Genomic DNA, 19,659 nt, shown 5'->3' with positions numbered 1-19,659 from the left:
ACACTTTAAAGAGGTCTTTTGCAGCAGAAGTGCCTGGCGCAGTAAGTTGTTTGATTTTTTGGCTGCTGCATCCATGGGTGTTGTTGATCCAAGTACAATGAAATCCTTGACAATTTCAATATTTTCTCCGTTTATCATGATGCTGCTTATTGAGAGGATTTTCATTTTCTTTTGTTCAGGTGTAATCCACATTTAATAGATTTAAAGCGTTAGTAGTGCAGAGACCACCTAAGATACCATGTGATGATTTTGGTTAAGAGTCCTTCCCCTCAAACAACATCTGGTAGGACAGCTGAAGTTTGGCCCCCGCTACAAAGAAGAATAAGGCTTTCTAAACTGTGAATACTGGTTTGTCCAGTGTTGTACCCATGTTACAGGGTGCCAGCTATCTCTCCACAGTTTTAAAAAAGAACTTGAACAAAAAAGAACTTGAAAATCTTAACTTGCGGAACATCAACACCAGACAACCCACACACACTCCAGAGTTAGTTTCAGCCCTTACATATAGTGAAGCTACGACTTCATAAACACATACATAGGCACGCACATAGCCTTACGTGAGAGAGAGAGCACGGTTTTACAAACCAATAGAGGTTTAACCCTGTGGGAAACCCCAGGAAGACAGAGCAGAGATGGGCTCACCTGGACGCCCTGTCCTTCACGGAGGCAGTGTTCCTGGCATAGGCATGGCCCTCAGTGTCCGGACCATCCCCTGCGGTGAACGCTGGGGTAGCCAGGCGCAGACTACGGCGGGACATTCTTGGAGAGTCAAAGACGGGATCCAGTCTGTGTTCAGTCTCAAAATCCAGAGCTTCTGAAGAGTAACTTGAACTAGGAGAAAAGGAAGCTTGTCAGGGAGACAATGCTACAGCACCAGCTCTGAAACAAACTGAACAAGTAATGAACAGAACATGTCATCTGGGGAAAATTTTATTATTATTATTATTATTGTGGGACAATTTTACTACCAAGCAAAAGTAAGCTACCATGTGTATCTCCTTAGGAAAACTTTTCCTTTTTAATTTTTATTGTGCTTTAAGTGAAAGTTTACAAATCAGTCTCTTATACAAAAATTTATATACACCTTGCTATATACTCCTAGCTGCTCTCCCCCTAATGAGACAGCATACTCGTTCTCTCCACCCTGTATTTCCATGTCCATTCAGCCAGCTTCTGTCCCCCTCTGCTTTCTCATCTCCCTTCCGGACAGGAGCTGCCCACATAGTCTTGCTTATGAGAACTTTTGCACTATATTTTACATTATAAAAATATTTTCAGAATTATATTCTTTATAAAGTTATTAGATCTAAGATACTAGGAAAAATGTTCAATCAAACCAACAGTAAACTGATACAAATTACTTCAAGTTGTCATTGGAGCTCCTAACTTTAACTTAGAGCTGGGGGTGGTTAGAAGATATGTCGTACTGGCCCACAAGAAAACTTTGGTAAGAACACTACACAAGACAAAATTTACACATTTTACAAAAAATATGGCTGGTTTTCCTCCAGCAGAGTATTTTATACAACTATGATTTTAAGAGTTATGTTATTTCAAATCAGAATTTCTCATGTAGTTATGGACCAATGTAAGCACTTCTGTAAGTTCTTCTTTGAGTATCTTTGACTTCACCCTTCCCCATCACCACACTTAAGCCTCTGAACTTCAGGACTGGGTTCAAAGGGCGGCCATTTATGAACAACCTACACATTGAGAGAACCCTGAACTCCACGCCTGCCCCACTCCGTCCACACCCCAACCAGGCCTGAATGGGGAACCCTCTGTCAGTCTAGATGCACATTCAAGTATAGGAAAGCAGCCAGGACTCTGTCCCCAACCCCAGGACTCAGGGACATTAAAACAGGGCTGCCGAGTCTCGATGCGGTCCTAGCTCTTCAACCTCAAACCTGGAATGCCTTTCACCATCAGAATGGTGCTCCAAGTACTTGCTAGTTCAGTAAGAGCCCTCCCTGGGAAGAGAGCCATATTCAAGACTGTTTACTGCAGCACTGTTTATAGCGGCAGAAGACTGGGAAGTACCCACCAATAGGAGAATGGTTAAACAGGCTAGGCTAGATCCATACCCTATCGTGCTGTGAGGCCATTAAAAACATAAAAGAGCTATTATATAAACTGGCATGGAGAGACCTCCAAGACATTCTGCTACATGAAAAAAAAAAAAAGCCTTCTAGTATCACCCTATTTATGTTAAACTAAAAAATAAAATCCCATATTCTTATACCTACATATGTAAAAGTATACAAAAAATCTGGAAGGTTCTCTGTGAATTGGTAACAAGGGAGGCCTCTGGAACTGAAAGAAGGTGGGGTGAAGGGGACTTTCAACTTTAGCTGGACAGTACTGGACTTTTCTATCATGGTAACGTACTAGTGTTTAAAGCAGGGGGAGCGGATGAGAGGATGAAAAGAGGAAGAGACTTGGGACTCTGAGTCCAAGGCTGGAATATCTAGTCCCAGTTACTCCAGAGGTCGTGCACGGCTTAGGGCAGTCACTCTACCCAGGTCTCAGCCGCTTATCTGGTGGAGTGGACAACTTCCAAGGTTTCTTCCAACCGCACACACAGGATTTCCGCAGTCCCACAGCTTAAGGCAGGAGCCTGGGCTGGGAATCCAACTGTCATCCCGGCATGGTTCCCACTGATAAATGCACCGAGTCCCAGGAGGAAGAGTCCCATCTGCTGGGCCTGTCAAGGAGGACCCTGTGGGCACTGTGCCAGGAAGTGACATGCCCATCCATCAGGTTGTGGTATCAAAGCACTTCATCTATAAGATGTTAAGGGAAGGACAGTCCAATCCAGGATTAGAGAGAATTTAGTAACATAATGATGTAGACGAAGACCCTAAAGATATATTAGAGCTGTAACCCTTAGGGGCATGTGATTTTACTTTATTTCTTGTTTGTTACACATTTTTTTTTAATTTGTTCTTTTAAAAAAAAATTGAAAAAAATCGACTGTAATTGAACATCAGAAACGTAGATACAAGGCAGCAATAAATTATGGGAAGTTGTCTGCCAGACAAAAATCACCCAAAAGAAACCTCCTGTTTTTCAGTCTCCCGGGGCCATCAGAGAACTAACTGCCTCGGCCTCTCCATACTGAGTCTGCAGCTGAGCCACACCTCCCTCTGCCCCTTCCCCTCAGGCTGCCACACTGCAGGAGGAGTCCTAAAGCCAGCCCTCCCGCTCTGGATGGCATCTCCCACTTCCCAGAGACTCAACTCTGACAGCTGCCTCTTCTCTCTCCTACATGCTCCCTGCTATCAGCATCTAGAGAAGCTTGTACCTCTCTTCATGATAAAAAAAAAAAAAAAAATCAATAAATGTACAGCTTCATTCAAAGCCATGCCCTTTCCCCTTCCCTTATCAGCCAAACCTGTCTAAGCTCACTGTCTCCACCCTCACCTCACACCCACTCCAGTCCCACTTCTGTCCCATTGCTGTTTTTGCTCCCGCTAGCGGAGCCATGGGTGTCCACGGGGTAACAGTGACGAAGCTCCAGTGCCAAGCTTGCTCGATGCCCCCCAGCAGCCTTTGACCCTGCGATCATCCCCCTCTTCCCCAATCACTCTTATCAGCTTCTATGCAGATGCTGGTATGCACTGACCCAATGCCACTTCTCCACCTTTCCTTCCTGTGGGACACTTCACCTCTCACCAGAGGCTGAAAGACTGATTGATACTACTCTTCCGAATCTAGGGCTCGGGAAGCAACGTCTCCTGGGGTCTCATGGGGCCTTAGGGGAAGCCTGCTGAAGAGCTCCTGGGAATGGCTCTCCTCCCGGATTAGAGAGATGAAGGCTGCGACCATCAACAGCTGTATCTAGGAGGCAACAGGCAGATCGAGACTTTACAATAAATGGGTCCAGCTGACGACGAGGGCCAACCTCAATGCTACCAAAGGAGACAGGCAGCCAGACGTCAGGCACCTCCCTCATGTAACAGAGCAGGGAGGACCATCCGTTATATATTCATGCCGATCAATCAAAATAACCTGAGACTGATCAAACTTCTAAATAACTACCAGTTTTCAGAAACACATCAAGATTTAAGAGACAAATTACCAAAATGTAATGTGAGGAGGAGGCTGTTTGAGTGGATTCAAAATAATTGATTCTAAAAAAAGAGAAAAAAATGAAGATACGGGAAATTGGAACATTGATTAAACTCTGCTTTATTAAGGAGTCATCATAAATTACCTTTTTGTTAAAGGTGTGACACCGGTATATTGGTTAGTTATTATTTTTTAATATCATTAACTTTTAGAGATAGATTCCCAAGTACTGACTGATGAAACAATACATTTCAGGTTTGCTCCAAAATAATGGGTGTGGGGGCGCCACGCATTATAACTGTTGAGGTCTAGTGGTTTCCCCGCTGCCTTTAAAGGCCCAAACTCCCAGTAGAACTTACAAAGCCACACCTCGTCAGCCCTGTCTCCTCTTGTGACACCTCTCCAGCCCTCTGCCCCCAGACCTACCCTCATCTCCCTGAAGAAGGGCTGTGGCTGTCACCAATTTCACAGAGCTCCTTCCCAGTGAAGACTTCAGACATGCATTTCCTAAACTGTATTCAAAATAGGCTATAAAGGCTATCAAGAAGTTACCAAGAATAATGGCTTCTATGCTCATAATACACAACAGAACAGCTTTTATTGGGATGGCCCACTCACTGTACACTAAGCCACAACCATACTATAAACAAAAACAGAGTGTGTTCCTACAGGAAGTCTGGCATTATCTAGAATTAACAATGAAAACACAATCATCAAATGTTAGATTCGACTTGAATATACTTTCCGGTTTTCTTAAGGTTGAACTATACTTTTGCCTTGTAGAAGACAGGCCATCGGAGAACATACACAGCTCCCCTCAGGTGCCTTAAACAGCCTGCTGGGCGTAAGACGTTTCCAACTGCTAACCAAATCCTAACTGACCTAGCGATAAGATTGTCCTTTGGCACTAACCCATGATTTTATAATACTTAAGTTTCATTTCAATCATCCTTCCTATTTAGTAAGCAAACGCCAAGCTTCAGTATATCAGAATATGAATAAAAACACAACCTAGTACCTGATACTAGCCGAGCTCTGGAAAGCTTGGGCTTCATCAAAATCTCATCTTATCATGACTCTTTCTCAAAAGGCAAATCGTTGCCTAGGTTACCTGTTAACTTTAAGATGCAGAGCCTTTGATATAAATCACAAAACACTAACCACAACCACAGAGATTTGTTCTTGAGATCACTGCCACCTTGGGTGGGGTCTAAAACAGCAATTCATGTGCAATGACTCATCACTGAGTCACCAGGCTATGCTGGTTCAGAGATGTATGGTTTTCAAAATAATTCACGATGCCCAAGTCAGGTTAGTAGTCTAGTTTGGTGAAGCCACGGTGCGGTGCACAGTTCACAGCTCTCTTCACTGTGAGAACATGAGGCTGAGCTATGCAAGCTGTCCACCCACCAGTCCTGCAGGCAGGTGCACACACTCACCTGAGTACATTCATGTAGCCAGTGCTCTCTGGCACACACACACTCACAGACGCTCACCTGAGCGCATTTGTGTAGGCAGTGCTCTTTGGTGCACACATGCTCACACACACTCACCTGAGTGCATATGTGTAGCCAGTGTTCTCTGGCACACACTGAGGAGGGGTGTATATGTGGAGCCGAGAAAAATCCATGTTCACGATCTCAGACCATACTGCAGAAGGTGGAGAGAAAAGGAAGGCAGGGTTTTTAAAAGGGTTAGAAAATATGCAGAGATGTCAATCTGTGTTACTTGCATAAGACGGCCTAAATGTCACCACCAAAACAACCTTCACAAAACAAAGCCAGTATCGGTAGTTTTGTTCTGATTTTTTAAAGAAGACTAGCTTTCTCATAGTTATGAGTCCACAAAACATGTCTGTTACAGCCCTCAAAATAATACATCCACAGAAAAGCAACAAGGGGAAATCTAAATTGACCTATTTGTTATTCTGAAAATCCGGGCACTTTCAAAAACAAGTACTGAAAGTAACTCAGAACCCCTTCTCAAAATTTATTCTTAAATTCCTGAAGGGGTTAAAATGTTCTCCTTCCAAAATATGGTCTATCCATACCATGGAATATTACTCAACATAGAGAAGGGAAGTTCTGCTCCACACTACAACATGGACAAAGCCTGAAAACATGATGCTGAGTGAAAGAAGTCAGACACAAAAGGGCAAATACCGTATGATCCTACTTACATGAAATATCTAGAATAGGCAAAGGATAGAGACCAAAGTTTACTAGCGGTTACCAGGGACAAGAGGGTGGGGGACAGAGGGAGTCACTGTCGAGGAAGCAGTGAGTTTAACTTCTGTTTACGGTGCTAGGAAATTTGGCAAGGATTATTGGTGATGGCTGCACAACATGACTGACGTAATGGATATCATTAAATTGTACATGGGGAAATTGTTGACATCGCAAATGTAGTGTTATATATATTTTTACAACAATTAAAAAAAAAGAATATTCTTAACGAGATGTAAAAATAACAACATCCTCCTTCTTCTGAAATCACTTTTTTGTGTTACTGGCTATAAAGCAGAGCAGCTTCTCACTCTGTCGTAAGCACTGTAATACCTTCCCAGACAGCAGAAGCTTTTTCACAGGCACCTCAGAGTCAGAAAACAAACAAGAAGATGAACGGTATGCTTAAAATGTCATTTATGCTTTTCCTTTTCCCCAGAAGAAAACACTCATTTTTTTTTTTTTTAATGAAAAAATGTTGAGCATATTGTTTCTCTGGTTGTCATGGAGAGTTCTTTGGAGTGACTCAAACTTTCCTCTGGCTAAAAATACCCACACACACACCCAAATTAAAAAAAAAACAAACCCTCTCACTAGTAACATGAATCACATAAGCTGCTGTGAAAAAAATCCAAGGAAGATGAAACTAAAAATAAAGGGCATCCCGGACAAAATATTTCTGTACCAATGACTGAGTTCTATAGGCTAAACCTAAAGCACTTCGATTCACACGTCTCTGAAAGAAAGAGCCCCAATTATTCTTTCAAAAGTTAAGTATTCATAGAAATAAAGACCGTTGTTCCTGTATGGGGATTTTACTGTGCTACGAAATTCCACAGACAACACAAAACTCTCAAATTTTTAAAAACATTTCAAAAGTTCTCTGGCCTCTTCAGAGACGCCATGCCCCGCAAGCCTACCTAGGACACACATTCAACAAGTACAATTCATCCTTACTTGGCACGCTATGAATATATACTGGAACCTCCTTTTGCAAATAAAATTAACTTTGATTATTATTTCATTCATGTACATGTTTAAAGTCTGCTTATCAGCCTAGACCCCTTCTGTCTACTTTGAGCAACACTTCACCGAGATTCAGTGACACAAACTGAAGGACAGAGCTCTAGCAGAGAAGAGCATGAGTGCTCTGGGCTCACCTTGTGTGCTCCCCCCTTCCACCTGCACACCCCCACCTCCTGACAGGGCCCTCTCCCTGGCTCAACTGTCCACGCGGCCCTCGAAGACAGCGTCAGTGGTTTCTGAGGATGCTGGACTGGTGGTGATGTTCACATCTCGTTACTACTCCCATGCTTGAGGGCTGACATCCAACTCATTGTTTTATCCCCTATAATTTACTCACTGACAAAACCACACTTCCTAACTTCGTTTCTGCACTGAATTTTTTATTGCACTGGCATTATTCACCATTATTAAGCCTTCGGTTTAAATACCTATAGTCTCATCGGTATTCAATACATGCGTAGTGACCCGATCACTTCTTGCATGGACTCATATGCCCCTGAAGTTTATAGACATGAATGCTGTAAAGAAACAAAGGCTAGAAGCCTATAAACCCAGAAGAATCAGGATCCTCTCAGACTCAAGGAAGGTCTAATTTGTGCCCCAAATCTGAACAATATTAAGACAGTAGGTGAGAAATAGGTGAAACGTTTCAGAGGCCTCAGAGAACCTTGGCATTAATCTGTGACCCAGCACTTCGCAAATAAATGTGCTCCTACGAGCTTCACTGCCTCCTGCTATCATGTATCACGTGGGGCAAACCACCCCTGTTTTACTGGGGCCAGTAAAAAAAAAAAAAAAAACCCTGTGCAGGTGCAAACTCTGCTTTCAGACTTAGGAATTACGCACACGTGTGAACATCTAAGATAAAACTTCCTGGCAGGGCTTTCAAATTAGATGTTAAGCTTCTTAAGCTACTCTGGGTCCCTCCTTTTATATCACATGTGCCATGTTTACACTACATGATAAAGACAAGAACATACAGCTCCCTTTTTGTTCCTGAATGCTTTGCTTAAAAATGGATTTCCTTCCTACCCTCTCAGAGGATCTCAACCTTTAGTATTTAGAATGTCTCTGCTAATCCACTAATAATCCAGAAAAATGACCTGAAAAATATCAAAAATTACCAGTCACACAGGGTTAAAAATGGAGCTTTAAACACATGGCACAAAGCAAAGGAACAAAACTATAGTGTTCCGAAGTAAAATTAGCACACACTCTTTTCTTAGCCATGCTTGCAGTCCTACAGAAAACCTGAAGGCAGACAAGCCTTCTGCAAGGCCATGCAGCACTCCGTTTCAGCTCTATAAACTACAACTATCATCGCCTAGTAGGTCATTATCTTCTACTAAAACAAATGGAGTTTGCTCCAAAGCACTGTAAGTGTTATAAAGATTATAACATGATGTTAAAAACCAAATGTTCTATTAACTGATGCAGTCACGGACCAAGTGAATTGAGACAAAAGTGAGCCTGACCCAAAACAGGCTAAGGCGGCACTGAGATCTGAAATAATCTGAACTTGCCACAGGCAGACCTCCTCCTGCCTCCAATTAAAGTGGTGCTCAGCCCTGCAGATGCTTATCTCAGGGGTCTAATGCTCAAAGCCTGCATCTCATCCACAAATTCTCCAGGGAGAACACAGATTATTAGTCTTTCTGCTTCGAGTCCAGGTGACCGTCAGCAGGTGACACCTCTCATGACAAGCCCGGCCAGCCAGGACTTGGAGCGGCGCTGCCATCAGTGCCCCACCTGCGGAGCCTGAGAGCCACACACCTCCAACAAGGGACCTTCTAAGGTGACAGAACAAGGTTCCGGTCCACACTGCAGCCCCAAAATGGCTCCCGGCCTCCACAAAGCCAGGCCCAGGAATCCGATCTGCCAGGCGGCACCGTCACAGCGGCTCTGGGGCCGGATTGGACGGGCAGGCTCAACCCGGCCAGTTAACCTGTTAGCTCCCTAACAAGCTCTCCAAGGAGCCACGGTGCTGGCACTGCTGATAGCCAACAGTAAGTTCACTCACCATTTAACACTTGCCCTGTAAGTAAGAACTGCCTCTTTTAAAATTAAATAAATGAAGTCCCCTTTAAAAATTAGTACTAAATCCTAACATAATTTCTTTGATTAGATCTTAAGCCCATTAAAGCTAAATAACACAGAGACTAATAAATGTATTATTTTGCCTATGGAAAAAAAACATACTGGGTTAGAAATGTTTTCCAAAGAGCATACCCAATGTAATAACTTCTACAACATAATAAACACGAATTTGCTTCCACCTTGAATTTCATTTTGAGAAAGCAAAACAATGTTGGTTTATGAAAGAACAATGATTTATACTAAGGGACTGAGAATCTGCAAAAATGAACTGATCATTTAAAACAGCATATCAGAAACAAAGCTATAACCTAAAAATACTGGGAAAAGGCTTTATAGAATGCCACATGTCACACACACACACACACACACACACACACTGTAAAACCATATATGCACACACACACACAGACCTGAAGCCACACTTAAAAACCTCCTAGGAAAACATCACACTGAACTTCAAGGTAAATTCTGGGGAATGGAAGACTACTTTTCACTTAACCCTTTATGTACTGTTTGAAAAAAAAAATTTTAAAGAGCAGATATTTGTTTTATACTTTAAAAAAACTAACCCATGAAATATTATTTTCAAAATAAAGGACTACCAGTCTCCGTTTGTATGGCAGTTTGACCCTGCCACCTCTTCAAATACCAGGGGCAGGACACCGAGCTTGGAGGCACAGTACCTGTCCACCATTAAGCTGGGAGTAACGGTAGCACCTAGACCTCAGTAGTACCATTACTGCCTGGCACCAGGTAAAACACTAAAGGAAAGCAGCTGTTGTTAGCACCAGTAGCTCTGTGTTATAAGACTGTTCCCAGCCAAGACAATGCAGTGATGCAAGGTTTGGTCGCTGTTTTTGGAAATGACAAAATGACAGGAAGAAGGGTAGGCTAGATGAGCTTGTTTACATCAAGAAAACAGCTCCACATTTGTTATGGCTGTGTGTCAACCTGGGCGGTCCATGATTCTCAGTGGTTTGGCAGTTATGATGCAGTTGGGCAATTAGGTAATGATGTAATAATCACTTCCTTGATGACATCTGATATAATGTAATCACCTCCATGATGAGATCTATAAGCAGCTCACCAGTTGTAAGGGAGTTTCACTGGGGGTGTGACCTGCACCCAATATAGGTGGACTTTCTGACAAAGCTCACTGGCTTTTGCTCTGCTTCGGGTCCTGCATCCGGCTTGTCACCATCTGGCCTCCGGTTCTTGGGACTTGAGCCAGCAGCCTGCCATGTGACCTACCGATCTTGGGTTCGTCAGCCCCTGCGGCTACGTACGTCAGGAGAAGCCTCTGGCCTGACTTGGGACTTTCCAGCCTCTACGAGTTTGTGAGCCATTTACTTCATACAAATCTCTACATATAATATGTACTCACACACACACAGCCCCAGACAGTGCTTTAAGTAAAACAACGGCTTCTATGTGAAAATAAGAGAAGCCCTGGAGGCACAGTGGTTAAAGTGCTCGGCTGCTAACTGAAAGGTTGGCAGTTCAAATCTACCAGCCACTCAGCAGGAAAGGGATGTGGCAATCTGCTTCCGTAAGGATTTACAGCCTTGGAAACCCTACGGAGGTAGTTCTACTCTGTCCTTACAGGGTCCCTACGAGTCAGAATCTACTCGATGACAACAGGCTGGGTTATGTGAAGATAAGTTATCACAGGGCTACACCTCCCAATGATAAGTCCTCTAGGACTTTTTAAGAAACCCTACTTCTCTGGCTGTGATATTTATCACACTGTTGCAGCCAATGCCCAATGTCAAATTATATTTTTCGTACATGTTAGTATAAAGGATCTTTCTTATTGGAATACAGAAAGCATAAATTATGTTGGGTTACTGTATTTTGTTCAAATCTGGAGTGTGCTAAATTTACTTATAACCAGTGTGATGAGGAGTGCCAACAAGGATGTTTCTAGTCCACAGCACACGGCCTTCAGTAAACAAGCTGGCCGGTAGTTAGTGACAGCTAGTAATGGTCAGTGGGGCGGCCACCACGTGCAACAATGCTCCTTCCCAACCCAGGACATGCGGGGCTTTCACTCTTTGACAGTCTGATAGGCACAGATCTGACTGACTTCCTTTGTGTTCCTTTAGTTTATCAATGGCTTAAAATACCTCTTCATGTTTCTCAGACATCTGTATTTCTTATTCTATTGGGGGGTTGTCTTTTTCTTATTGTTTTGCAGGAAACCATAGAAGGACACTGCCCTCTTACATATTATACTGCTGGGTCCCTCCCCTAGTCTAGCTCATGGCCACTCTCTCAAACCTTCCCGAGTGCTGTGTCCTGCTCAGGAAGGCCTGCCCTAGTCCAAGAATATATGCATCGTTTGTATGTATTCCACCACTCTTACTGTTGTAATTTTTACATTTCAAGCCACTTGTGATTTATCTAATCCATCTGTAATTTAGATTTGTATATAGTGAGTCGTTATTGTTCTTGGGTGCCGTCGAGTTGCTTCTGACTCATAGCAACCCTATAAGACAGAGAACGGCCCCATAGGGTTTTCTTGGTTATAAATCTTTATCGACTGGAAGCACCAACATTTAGGTTAGCAGCCGAGCGCTTAATCACTGTGCCACCAGGACTCCTTTTATATAGTGAATAGGTACCAGATTTTATTTCCTGTTGAGTATCTCCACCTCACCACCAACAAGTAACTGAAACTCAACAGGTCCAGATCAGACTGAGTTCAGTCCCAGAGACCTACCCCTCCCAACACCATCTCCTGTCACTTATCCATCACAAAGCCATTCCGCCACCCCTTCCACCTGTCAGCCTGGCCCACTACCTCTTGCTTGGCTTCCTGCACGTGCCCCTGACTACTTTCCCTATCTCCAGTCTTGCCCCCCTCACACCAATCTCTTTAGAAAATGACCAGACTACCTCACTCTCTTTAAAGCCCTCCTGTGACTCCCACCACCTTATGGGCATGACCCAGGCTCTGGAACACATTGGTCCCTTCTCCTCCTCCCTCCTAAATTCCTCCCCCCAACCCACACCTTCACACTCCAGAACACAGAGCTACAGGTATTGTTCCTCCCCATCCCACTTACCTGTCATTCCTCTACCCTTTCCTTGCAATGAGTGTCCTCTTTGTCTGGGATGCACTCCTTACTTCTTTATCCCCTGGTCCGCTTGTACCCCAAGCTCTACCTGACTGACTTTTGCTTACCTTTCACACAGAGCTGAGATACCACCTCCAGGAAGCCCTCTCAGACCCTCCCTTTCCCCCAGCTAAGCTAAGGGCCAATTCTAGTGCCAATCTGGTAACACCACTTAACACAAATTATAATAACTGCTTACTAATAAGTCTTTCTCTCCAGCTAGACCTTGAGCTCTCAAAGAGGGAAGGGACTGCACCTTATTCATCTTTGGATCCAAAACCCACCTGCAGGACAAATAACACTTTGTATATTCCAATGAAAAGAGGAGGACCAATTCTATACACCTTGCTTGCTTTAGCATTAAACTAAAGACTCTTGAATTCCCCTGACCAATGTCTACTCCTTGCCTGAACACACCCTTGGAAAAACTATTCCAAAAGTGATATAAGAAATTATGAGAACCATTTAGGGCCATGCATCCATGGTCCCTCTTGGTTCTTTCTCCTAATGGATTTAAAGTACTTCTTGCATTCTCTTATCCAATGAGAGCAGTCGTGTCAACTCTGCTTCATTTCCTAATTGGGGACAGTAATTACAGAATTTGACTTGTCTGCAAATGTAAACAGTGTATACCATTTTCAGATCATTCTTTTAATGCTTTGTCCACCCAAATATAAGGCAGCAGGCAAAGGTGACTATTTTCAAGTTTGTAAAGTTTTACAACATAAAAAGCAAGTAAAGACCTGCTTTACATATTCTAGAATATACCTCACGCCTTCCAATAATGTTAAATAAAATTCAATATAAAGTAGGCAGAATGACTAAAAACAAAGCAAAGCAGCTCGACAAAGCACTGCTTTGTTTGCAAGTGCACACCCTCGGGAGTCCTCCTGCCCCGCCGGGAATCAGAGAGCCACTCCTGTTATTTTACACCACTGATGTCTCTTACCTGCAGCCTTATTCTGTACAAACGCCAGACAGCACTTGTTACAGAGATCTTACTCTCCTAAACTAAAACCCCCCAATATACTTATGCAATCTGTCTGCTAAGCAAATGATCTGAGAAGCTGGACTACATGAAGAATGTGGTATCAGGGTCGGATATTAACAACCTGTGATATGCGGATGACACAACCTTCCTTGCTGAACGTGAAAAGGACTTGAAGCACTTACTGATGAATAGCAAAGACTACAGCCTTCAAAAATCCTCACAACTGGACCAATAAGCAACACTATGATAAACAAAGAAAAAACTGACCCTGTCAAGGATTTCATTTTACTTGGATCCACAAAAAATGCCTGTGGAAGCAACAGTCAAGAAATAAAACGACATATTATACTGGGCAAATCTGCTGCAAAAGACCTCTTCAAAGTGTGAAAAAGCAAAGATATCATTTTGTGGACTAAGGTGCGCCTGACTCAAGCCATGGTATTTTCAACTGCCTCATATGCATGTGGAAGCGGGACGATGAATTAAAAAGACTGAAGAACTGAAGCATTTGAATTAAGGTGCTGGTGAAGAATATTGAAAATACCACAGACTGCCAGAAGAATGAACAAATCTGTCTTGGAAGTACAGCCAGAATGCTCCTTAGAAGCAAGGATGGTGAAACTTCGTTTCACTTAACTTTGGACATGTTATCAGGAGGGACCGGTCCCTGGAGAAGGACATCATGCTTGGTAAAGCAGAGGATCAGTGAAAAAAAAGAACGACCCTCAACAAGCTGGACTGACATGCTGCAACAATGGGCTCAAACACAGCCACAATTGTGAGGATGGTGCAGGACCAGGCAGCATTTCGGTCTGCTGTACACAGGGGTCACTATGAGCCTGAACCAAATCAATGGCACCTAACAATATGACCATTCACACAGCCCCTGGGACACCACATGAAAAACAAAGCATCCAACCTAACAGCCATGCTTATTTACAGACATAATTAAAGCTGTAAAACCAACTAACGAATCGTACAAGGTATTTAATGAAGTAGAGTCAATTATAACATATAATTATAATAATAATTGTAAGCAGCAACATTATATTCTGTATTTTCCATCTGTCAACTGTGAGTTTACTTTGTCCTGATGAAAGGTGACAAATTCAATCGCAGATGTAGCAGGCCTCCTCTCTTCTATCTGAAAATCACTGGGGACAGCATCCAAAATAGCAATGAGTTCCAAATTTAGGAGGAAGGGGAAGGAGAAGAAAATGATTGTTTTCAATTCACTCAATCCTACTGCAGCCCTCCTGCGGGTGGCAACGACACAATTACCTACTGGAATACTCACAGCTGCTGCGGCTTCAGGACCACCGTAAACTCCATCGCACTCTTGCTCTCCAACCTTGATCTCCATTTCCCACTCCACTCCGTGAACTCCGACGTGGGAAGTCCTATTCTGGTGAGCTCAGGACCACCTGGCCTGACTGTCAGTGGGCCTTGTGAAGCTACTGCAGTCCCTACACCCTCGCCTCGCCTTGGAACGTTTAAGGATGTGCAAGAGCTGCAACCTAACGTTCGGTTCCATCCTGTTCCATCACTGCTTTATAGTTGTTTTGTTGGGAGCCACTGAGTCAATTCTGACTCACAGTGAAGTACCAACCTTCCAGTTAGCAGCTGAGCGCTTAACCATTGCACTACCAGGGCTCCTTACCACTGCTTCTACTACTAAAAAATGCTGCCCAGGATGTACTATAAGTAAATTCAAATTGATGTTATGCTCAGAGCTGATGAGGAGCTGACTACGAGACCGTTTAATCACCATACGTTCAGGACCAGGACACACTGATTACAAGCTGAACACACACGCCATTAAATATCAGCATTCATTTAAAACAGGTCACCCAGGAATTTCCGGTTAAAAAGGGCGCACTGAACACAAATGTTAACTTTCACAATCTTCCAGACACCCCTCTGAAAAAGGGAGGATTTTTTAAAAAGGCATATATCCACGAGAACAAAAAGGGAGAAAAGACAATAGCAAGAAAACTTTGAAAGCTAGAAAGCAAATGGATGAAGGAACACTGGCTCGGCAGAAAAAGCTGAATCGTAAGTTTGCAGTGGAGAATGCTGGGAAATAGTCCAGTTTTCACTACGGAACCTCCGAAGGCTCAAGAATCAGTGGCACCTAATTACTTCTGGAGGCAAAAAATCCAGGAGGAATCGATGACTACTGAAAGTCTGCTTAAGAAGCAATTAGCCAAAACCACAGGATCATCTCAATTGATGCAGAGAAAGCATTGTCGCCAATGGTTAAGTGCTTGACTACTAACCCAGAGGTTGGCGGTTGGAACCCATCCAGTGGCACCACAGAAGAAAGGTCTGGCAATCTGTTTCCATAAAGATTACAGCCAAGGAAACCCTACGGGGCAATTCTACTTTATAACACACGGGGTCACCATGAGTCAGAATTTACTGAAGGCAATTTTTTTTTTAAATGATAAAAACTCTCAATAAACTAGGAATAGAGGCAAACTTTCTCAACGTGATAAAAAATAGTTATGAAAAACCCACAGCTAACATCATTACCAATGAACAATCTGAAACAGAAATTAAGAAAATGATTCCATTTATAATAGCATCAAGAAGAATAAAATACTTCGGAATAAATTTAACCAAGAAGGTACAAGGCTCACACACCAAAAACTACAAAATATTGCTGAAAGAAATTAATGAAGATCTAAATGAATGGAAAGACATCCCATGTTCATGGACTAGAAAACTTAATATTGTTAAGATGGCAATATTCCCCAAAGTGATCTACTGAGTCCATGCAATTCCTATCAAATCCCAGTGGTCTTTTCTGCAGATATGGAAAGCTGATCCTCAAATTCATGCGGAATTGCAAGGAGCCCTGAAAAGCCAAAACAATCTTGAAAAAGAACAAAGTTGGAGGGCTCAAACTTCCTGACAGTAATCAAAACACTGTGGTACTGGCATAAAGATACAGATATATAGGTCAATGAAACAGAACTGACAGTCCAGAAATAAACCCATACGTCTATAACAAACTGACTTCTGACAAGGGTGCCAAGTCCATTCAAAGGGGGAAGGACAGTCTTTTCGTCATCAAATGGTGCTGGGACAACTGAACCTCCAAACGCAAAAGGATGAAGTTGGGCCATGACCTCACACCATATACAAAATTTAAATAAAAATGGACCAAAGACCTGAATTTAAGAACTAAAACTATAAAATACTTACAAGAAAACATAGGGGTATATCTTCAGGACTCTGGGTTTGGCAATGGTTTCTTAGATATGACACCAAAAGCACAAGCGATAAAAGAAAAAATAAAGTGGATTTCATCAAAAGTTAAAAATTTTGTGCATCAAAGGACACTGAAAAGAGCGAAGATACGACCCACAGAATGGAAGAAAATACCTGCAAATCATGTATCTGATAAGGGTCTAGTACCCAGAACATATGAAGAACTCTTACAACTCAACAACAAAAAGACAAACAACCCAATTAAAAAATGGGCAAAGGACTTGAATTGATATTTCTTCAAAGAAAGTTTAAAAGTGGCCAACAAGCACATGAAAAGGTGCTCAAAATCATTAGTCATTAAGGAAATGCAAATTAAAACCACAATGAGATACCACTTCACACCCAATAGGATGGTCGTTAAAAAAAGCGGGTAAGGGCTGAGTGAAACAGACACACAAGGACATACATTGCATGAACCCACTTACATGAAATATCCACAACAGACAAACGTATAGAGACCAAAGGTTATTAGTGGTTAATTGAGGCAGATGGGAAGGAGAGATGGGGTATTGTTTAAGCAATACAATTTTTGTTAAGGGTGATGAAAAAATTTGGAAACAGATAGTGGTGATTATCGCACAATATGGTTAGCATACTTAATACCGCTGAAATGTATACGTAAAAACGGTTGAAAAGTTTTCTTACATATATTTCACCGAAGTAAAAATTTTGAAAAATAATAGAACAAACCAAAAAAGGGGAAGGATATAACAAGTGTGGGGAAGGACATAGAGAAATTGGAACCCTCATGGTACAGCCACTGTGGAAGGCAGTTTGGTGGGTCCTCAACAAGTTAAACACAGAATGACCACATGCCCCAGCGATTCTCTATGTATACACCCAAAAGAATTGAAAACAGGTATTCAAACAAAAAGCTGTACATGGATCTTCACAGTCGCACTATTCACAATAACCAAAAGGTAGACACCATCCAAATGTCCATCCATGGACGAAGAGATCTGACATGCAAAGAGGGCAAATCTTACTTCCCATATGCACTGAGAAATGGGAATAAAGTACAGTAATAATATCCCTGAGTGCTTATTACATGCCAGACACTGTTCTAGGCACTTCACATCGACAACCCAGAGGCCAAGACCGCACACCGTGAGGTAGGTAAAGAAGATGAATACTTGTTTCTTCCGCTTCAGCAGACAACTTCAAAGTGCATTTCTGTCAAATTTACAGAAACACCAGTAAATCCAACTGAGGGACTTGAAATTTTACAGCTACCTGCATCGCTGGAATGGCAGCTGTTAAAGTGGGGGCTCCTGGGTCCCCTGTGGGGCCAGGATGCCCCTTCAACTCTAAGCCAAGGGCCCTCATCTGCCAGGAAGCAGAGTCCCTCCTTGGAGTCCTGGATAACTGACCATGACCATCTCAGCTATCATCCCAGCTGTGTGGGTTGGTCCGGGGGCTGCACCTGTAGACCCCGCTCAGGGCACTGCCCCTCCACCTGAAGGATGCCGCAGCTGCAGAACAGGTCAGTAACAGGTTCGCGTCCGCGGGGCACCCCCGAGCCCAAGCTGCCCCCCGTCACGTGGGCACTACAAACCACCGCTGGGGACCCACCCTCCGAGAGATCTGCGCGCCCTGGAACTAGGTGCAAACACCCCGCGAAGACGTTCCGTGCGGGCCGCCAGCCCGCCGTCATGAGGGGCGCGTTCGGGACGGGGGCGTCGCGCGAGGCTGGGGCTCGGCCGGCATACCGCACTCGCCAGCAGGAGGGGTGCAGGCGGGGTTAGGGAGGCCAGGGGGTCGAGGGTCAGCGGTCAGGGGCCTGAGGGGCCGCGGACCGCCGCCTGCCTGGAGGGTCTGCAGAGCCGAGCGCGCCTCCGCCCTGCGCGGAAGATTCGCGGGGTCCGGGGACACGAAGGGACTCGAGGCCTGTGCGCCCGGCCTCCCCTCGCAGCGGCCGTTGGCGCCCAGGCAGCCGGCGCCTTCCAGTCGCGGCTCCCCGGGCCCCGCGGCCGGCCTCTCCCCAACGCCCCGTCCCAGGCTGCGTGAGGGAGGCCCCGCCGGCTGCAACGCCGGGCCCGGCGACCCACGCTCGGAGCTCACCTGCCACTCGCCGCTGCTCCCGCTGCTGCCACTGCAGCTGCCGCCGCCGCCGCCGCCGCCGCCGCCGCCCGAACAGACAACACACCGCCCAGGCCAGGACCGCGGAGAAGACGTGACTGCGCTGGCCAATCGCGCGCCGCGCCTGAGGCCGAGGGCGGGAGCAATCCGCGTTTCCGACCACTCCCGAGAGCGCCACCTGAAGGCTCAGGCCAATGGCGAAGCGCCATACCTGCGAGCCCCGCCAATGGGGAGCTGGGACCCCGCCCACGCAGGGCGCGGGGGCGGGGCGAACCTCGCCCCCCTCCCCAGTAGGCGGGGATCGGGCGCGGTTAGGCTGCAGGGGCGGGGTTAGGCCTGAGGGGGCGGAGTCGCCCGAGTCACCGAACCGGGCCGAATGGTCTAGGCCTGTACTTTTCCTTCCAGAATGTTCCCTCCTGAGGCCGCCAGCACCGCACCTGGGGGATGGCCTCCGCGGTGGCCTCCTCACCCCGACCCCCTCACATCGCCAGTCTAGTCAGTCACTGACGCATCACCCCGCTTCGACCCCGCCCGGCGCGCGCTCCTCGGGGGGAGCTCCATCTTTCGTCTGGGTCGCAGCGCTCTGCGCATGCCCTCCCCTCTGCCTGGCCCTCACCCCTACACCTGTTGGGTCTCCTCGGACCGCTCCGCAGCCTGTGCCTGCTCCCCGTTCCCGTCCCTACTTGGCTCAGCACCATCGGAAATGGACGCCTTACGTTCGCCTCCACGAGGCCGGCGTTGGGGTTTGCTCGGTGCGGCGTCTCCAGGCCCGGCG

General features: G+C 44.9%; 1 protein-coding gene across 5 annotated transcripts in view; it reads right to left on the bottom strand.

The window, feature by feature from the left end:
- The window catches only part of SUN1 (Sad1 and UNC84 domain containing 1), a 46,318-nt gene extending 27,345 nt beyond the window's left edge, over positions 1-18,973 (bottom strand). Inside the window, exons 1-3 of one of the 5 annotated variants that reach the window (XM_049903062.1) lie at positions 18,867-18,973; positions 5,625-5,721; positions 643-831 (exon numbers count right to left, since the gene is read on the bottom strand). In XM_049903062.1, coding sequence (XP_049759019.1) covers positions 643-831; positions 5,625-5,701 — 266 coding nt within the window. In that variant the 5' untranslated portion in view covers positions 5,702-5,721; positions 18,867-18,973. Of the gene's footprint in view, positions 1-642; positions 832-5,624; positions 9,435-18,866 lie in introns of those variants that run through there. The other 4 variants (XM_049903061.1, XM_049903063.1, XM_049903059.1 and 1 more) reach the window with 4 other exon arrangements.
- Between the last annotated feature and the right edge of the window lie 686 nt (positions 18,974-19,659).

This window comes from Elephas maximus, chromosome 12 (genome assembly GCF_024166365.1).
Source record: "Elephas maximus indicus isolate mEleMax1 chromosome 12, mEleMax1 primary haplotype, whole genome shotgun sequence".
Lineage (NCBI taxonomy): Eukaryota > Metazoa > Chordata > Mammalia > Proboscidea > Elephantidae > Elephas > Elephas maximus.
This window is presented reverse-complemented; position numbering and strand designations above follow the sequence as displayed.